The sequence below is a fragment of the Magnolia sinica genome, chromosome 17 (assembly GCF_029962835.1).
Source record: "Magnolia sinica isolate HGM2019 chromosome 17, MsV1, whole genome shotgun sequence".
NCBI classification, from domain to species: Eukaryota; Viridiplantae; Streptophyta; class Magnoliopsida; order Magnoliales; family Magnoliaceae; genus Magnolia; species Magnolia sinica.
In genome coordinates, this window is record NC_080589.1 from 3,780,014 (window position 1) to 3,785,167 (window position 5,154).

The 5,154-nt window shown below is 39.7% G+C and overlaps 1 protein-coding gene across 2 annotated transcripts; it reads right to left on the minus strand.

Moving 5' to 3' along the window:
* Positions 1-557: 557 nt before the first annotated feature.
* Positions 558-4,951, minus strand: LOC131230742 (GPN-loop GTPase QQT2). 2 transcript variants are annotated; one of them, XM_058226697.1, is made up of 7 exons: positions 4,814-4,951; positions 2,871-3,020; positions 2,633-2,775; positions 2,288-2,510; positions 1,907-2,197; positions 1,458-1,663; positions 558-1,131 (listed from the first exon to the last, which is right to left on the minus strand). In XM_058226697.1, the coding sequence occupies exons 2-7, from the start codon at positions 2,964-2,966 to the stop codon at positions 861-863; spliced, it is 1,230 nt and encodes a 409-aa protein (XP_058082680.1). In that variant the 5' UTR covers positions 2,967-3,020; positions 4,814-4,951; the 3' UTR covers positions 558-860. The 2 variants fall into 2 exon arrangements, with proteins under 2 accessions (XP_058082680.1, XP_058082681.1); XM_058226698.1 differs by lacking the exon at positions 4,814-4,951 and adding an exon at positions 3,310-3,975.
* Between the last annotated feature and the right edge of the window lie 203 nt (positions 4,952-5,154).

Genomic DNA, 5,154 nt, shown 5'->3' on the forward strand with positions numbered 1-5,154 from the left:
CTCTGGCCCTCGATTAAGTAGAACAGCAGAACATGATTCATATGCCATTTCATTGTAGTAAAATTTAAATAAAATAAATAAATAAAAGGAAAAAGAAGGGGAAAAAGAATGTGCACCAAGAGTTTGTGGGAACACATCCTACCATCCACAAAGGTGATAGAGTAGGAATCTTATTAAGCTTTTCAAAATAAACTATTGAAATGCATATTGATTCTCAGTCTTTCAATGGTAGGAGATAATGTGCGCACCAATTCATTGCTCCCGGTGTGCATGGAAGCCTCGCTCTATGTTGATTAAAAAAGGAGGGAGGGAGGGGGGAGAGGAATCCGACATTGAAATCCTGCCAAAACAATACCAAATTTTGCCAAATAATGACATAAAGCTTACAGATTAAGGAAAATTACGGTGACCCACTCGAAATTCTACTGACCAGATACCAACTGGATACCTATAAATACCGTCTAAATGTAACCAGATTTCAGTTATCTGATGCAGCCCCATAGACTATATGTTCAAAATATAAATTGGTATTGGCTAAAACACCCAAAAGACATGTCTGAGAAAATGCTGCAGAATCTACCGCTTGAAGATCCTTTACACAAGAATATTGCCTATAAAGCTTTGAGATGATGGAAAATTAGGGTGACCCACACTCAATTTACTATGTAATAATCGACACAGTCCAAAAAGGTCACCAAAATTCAGTTTTCTGATGCAGCGCACACACTGTTCTAGATGTAAATGGGTATCACCAAGAACACCCAAAAGCACATGCCTAAGGAAATGGTACACAATCAACCACTTGAAGATCCTTTATACAGTCTAAAGAAGCCATCACAAAAACTGCGCAGGGTTGTACCTCAAAATGAGAAACGAGAAACCTCTTCATCTTCACCGTCATCTTCCTCCACATCATCCTCCGAATACAACACAATGTCCTCGTCTTCCTCTTCTTCTTCTTCTTCTTCTTCCATCATGCTTTTACTAGCTTCTTTGTCTTTCAAACCAGTGCTCAACACCACAGTTTCTCCTTGGGACTTCTCCATGTCCTTCTTTAGCTTTTCCATGCTCTCCCGCCTGCGCTCCTGCTCCAAACGCCCCTTTTCTGCCCGTCTCTTGTCAAGATCAGCCCTGCAATGGATATAGAAAGAACAAAAAAGAAAATAAATTGAAGGAAGAAAAAATCTTGGTATCAGTTCAAGGAAAAAATTGTTGGCTCATGGGCACTACAAGAGCAGAGGAAAATGATTTTGGGATTTCTCTCAAATGAGGTTGTCTTGTATTGGAAAGAACGAGCTCTCTCGTATCTGCACAAGTATCATTTCATGATTTTTGCAAATTCTGGTTGTAGAGTAGAAATCTCAAAAAACAGGAATTATTGTTCTTGCAGCTATCAGCCAAATGCAACCTAAAAGATTGATTTAGGAAAAGTGGGGGAAAAAAAGTGAGGACGGTACTTGTAAGTTTCCATGTACTCGTTAGAACTTGCTTCAATGGCGTCAAAGAAGGCCTCCATTCCAGCACCAGAGACTGCAGATACTCCTACAGAACGTAGATTCTTATAGAACTCGTCAAGAACAAGGGAAAGGCTTCTTGATAGGCTTGAAGTGTATGACGAGTCAGAATCTATCGCTGCCTGAAATGCTTCAAAATCTTCCATCCACTGCTCCCCAGAAATAAAACATAGATTCAATCATGCAATGACAGTATACATAGAAATGCATGTGATTAAGAGATGATAAACAGGCTCGTCATTTGGTTACAACACAGGTAGAACGAGCAATATTTTTATTTTGCTCAGCTGAGGCCCGGCCCACCGTCAAAATGTTATCAATAGCAAGCAACATGCAAACAAAGCCCACAGGGAGGGGGAAAGAATGAAAAAGAGTCTGCAGCCAAGATGTACCTCCAACGCGAACTGATGCTGAGCCACATCTGTCTTGTTGAATACCAAAATGAGAGGCAGCCTCGTCTTGTAGAGTATGCTACATGCATAAAGCATGTTGCTCATGAACGTTACTGGATTAGCTGAACGAGGCGTATCGACCACATATGCAATGACAGTGGGAAAGGTCGAAGCAAAAGCTTCTGTAATTATTGCTCCTGAAGCCGACCACGTGAATATTTCAATTTGCCCTGGGGTGTCCACAAGAACATAATCAAGCTGATCTGCCCGCTTCTCAATAACTGATACAACCTGAAATCAGATGTCCATGGAATGAATGTGAAAGAAGAAAAACAAAAATGCAACTAACATAAGAACAAACACAGCAAAATCCCCGTCTACCTCATCAAACTTTGTGGAAAATAAATTCAGAGACGTCAGAATCCCTCCATTGGGGCCAAGATTGTATTCTTTCATCACTTCCTTATAGCGAACAGTGTCTCTAATATCAATGTTTGCACCGTACGGAAGTGACATGACTGCTGGGTCAAGATTCAGAACATATCCTCGGATGTTTGAAGCTTGCGTATGACATACCAAACGGTGAAGAAATGTTGTTTTCCCACTCCCTGCAAGAAACATGTGATTTTATTCAATAATTCATTTTGCTGTAAAGAATAAAAAGGGTATTCAAAAATATTTATATCAATCATATATATGAAAGCAAACACCAAGGAGGGCGACTACATGCCTGCCATTCCTACTACAATGATGATAACAGGTTTTCTTTTGAAGTTTATAGATGATTCCCCCACACTATCAGGTGCTGATTCGTCTACTTGTAGTTTTCCCATCGACTTTGAAAGCTCTTCTTTTTCGTTATCCTTGGACTTTTAAAAAGAAGAAAAACAAAACATCACAAACAATACAAGCTGATAGAAGAAATATTAAACAAAAAAGATCCACTGAGATTGAATGTACTTACCCCACTGGTCGAGGATTCCTCCATATCTGTTTGCATCAGGACACCTTCCTCTGCAGTTTTGGGCTTTGAATTTTGGGGATCCGAATCAATATCCATTTTCAGTACCTAACTACTGTTTCAAACTTTTGCAACTTGTGGTTATTTCTTCATCTGAAAACAAACTCAGATTGATAAAGCATACGATTCGATGAAAAGGGGTATGAAAAATCTCTTCATGGGGCTCGATCAACAATGCATGGATTTTTCATGGATTTCAAGGAGAAACAACCACCCATGAAAATCCATTTGAGCTATCAAAATTGAGCCGACTTCTACTGTTTTTCAGTTTTCAATTGCCGGGTTCCAAACTATTATCCATTTATCAAACTATCATTCCAGATTTACTTTAATTTTGGTTCTCTCCATTTGAGAAAAAGATTATCAGATTCAGATCGCTTACGAATTCTACTGGGGTTGTTATTACATGGGTGTTTCAATCGGCGAAGCCTCACATCTCTTGCTTGCCTAGCTGCTTTTATTTTATACCCTTTCTTGCTTGCCTCGTTTCGCTCCGGTCTCTTTGGTCCCCTTGCTTCAGTCACCTCTGCTCCCTCCATCTCAGTTGGGATTTCTATATGACTAATGTTTTAAATAGCGTGTAGTGTATAGTAAAGTGGTCAGCCCTCTACAGGGTGTAGCGGAAGCTACACAATACTTCTATATATATTTTTTAAAATTAAAATCCTCTGACAAAAAACAATAAATAGTAAAAATAAGTACTAAAACAGCAAAAAACCTTCACCATGATGAGGGGATGCCGCAAAAATCAGGCCTATCCGATCATCAGGTGGGCCACACCACAGAAATCAGTGTACAGCCACCCAAAAAGCCTTCACTATAGCAAGGCTACGCGTTGCTTCTTCTTTTCTTTTTTTAATTAAAATCCTCTGACAAAATGCAATAAATAGTAAAAATAAGTGCGAAAACAGCAAAAGGCCTTCACTGTGATGATAGGATGCCCTAAAAAATCAGTCCCATCCAATCATCAGGTGGGCCACACCAAAGAAATCAATCTACAGCCACCCAAAAGGCCTTCACCATAGCAATGCTACACAATACTTCTATTTTATTATTATTAAAACCCTCTAACAAAATACATTAAATAGTAAAATAAGAATGAAAACAGGAAAAAAAGAAAAAAGAAAAAGGCCTTCACTGTGATGATGGGATGCCCCAAAAATCAGTCTCATCCAATCAACAGGTGGACCACACCACAGAAATCAATGTACAGCCACCCAAAACGCTATACAATACTTCTATTTTTAAAAAAATTAAAATCCTCTCACAAAATGCAATAAATAGTAAAAATAAGTATGAAAACAGCAAAAACGAAAAAAAAAAAAAAAACAACCCTTCACTGTGATGATGGGGTGCCACAAAAACCAGGCCTATCCAATCACCAGGTGGGCCACACCACAGGAATCAATGTACAGCTACCCAAAACACCTTCACTATAACGTGGTTAACCCACAGGATCAACTCTGCTGGACTGGGCGGTGGGCCGCACCATAGCAAACAACGCACTGCCACCTAAACAGCTCCACTGAAAGATGGTGGCCCACGTGATGGTTGGATGGATTGCTTGCCATGACATACACACACCACAGCAGACCCCACACAGAAAAATGTTGTAGAAAAATCATATCCTACAAAATTGCATAGGAACCGACCTCCTAAAATGAAAAAAAAAAAAAAAAGAGAATCCATAAATCTTCATCTGAAATTAAAAAGAACTCATTAAAAGGTATTAAGGGGCAAGAACATAACTCTAACAAGCTCGAAGAGATTCAAGCAATCCAAAAACTGAGTTTTGGATATTCATAGCGCATGGACGTGAAAAGGGGGGAAATTCGAAATTTTCCTTCTTTTGGGCTCTAATGCTCTTGAAAATACAGCAACTGTACCTTCTTGTAGGGCCGATCGATCGGCCAAAATCTCCTATTCAACGGCTTTGTAGATTTCCAGAATCGAATCGTTGTTTTGGGGGGCCGTAGGTGAAGTGCAGGAGGGAGCTTAGGGTTGAGGGTTGAGGGCTTTAGAATCGGAAGTCCTCTCTTTTGTATCCGTGCTTTTGTGTTTGTTTTCTACCATTTAAATATTCCTGTGAGAGTCATGCTTGCGGTATGGACGTGGATACCTAGCGGTATGGACGTGGATACCTAGTGGGACCCACCGTGATGTATTTGTTTTATCCAAGACTTCCATCCGTTTTAACATATCATTTCATGGTACGATCCAAAAATCC

Excerpts from the sequence above, each read along its gene's own strand:
- LOC131230742 (XM_058226697.1), bottom strand. The coding sequence starts at position 2,966 with ATGGATATTGATTCGGATCCCCAAAATTCAAAGCCCAAAACTGCAGAG. Across the intron at positions 2,776-2,870 it reads AGGAATCCTCGACCAGTGGG|TCCAAGGATAACGAAAAAGA; the intron begins GTAAGTACATTC and ends TCTTTTTAAAAG. Across the intron at positions 1,132-1,457 it reads GAGTACATGGAAACTTACAA|GGCTGATCTTGACAAGAGAC; the intron begins GTACCGTCCTCA and ends TATCCATTGCAG.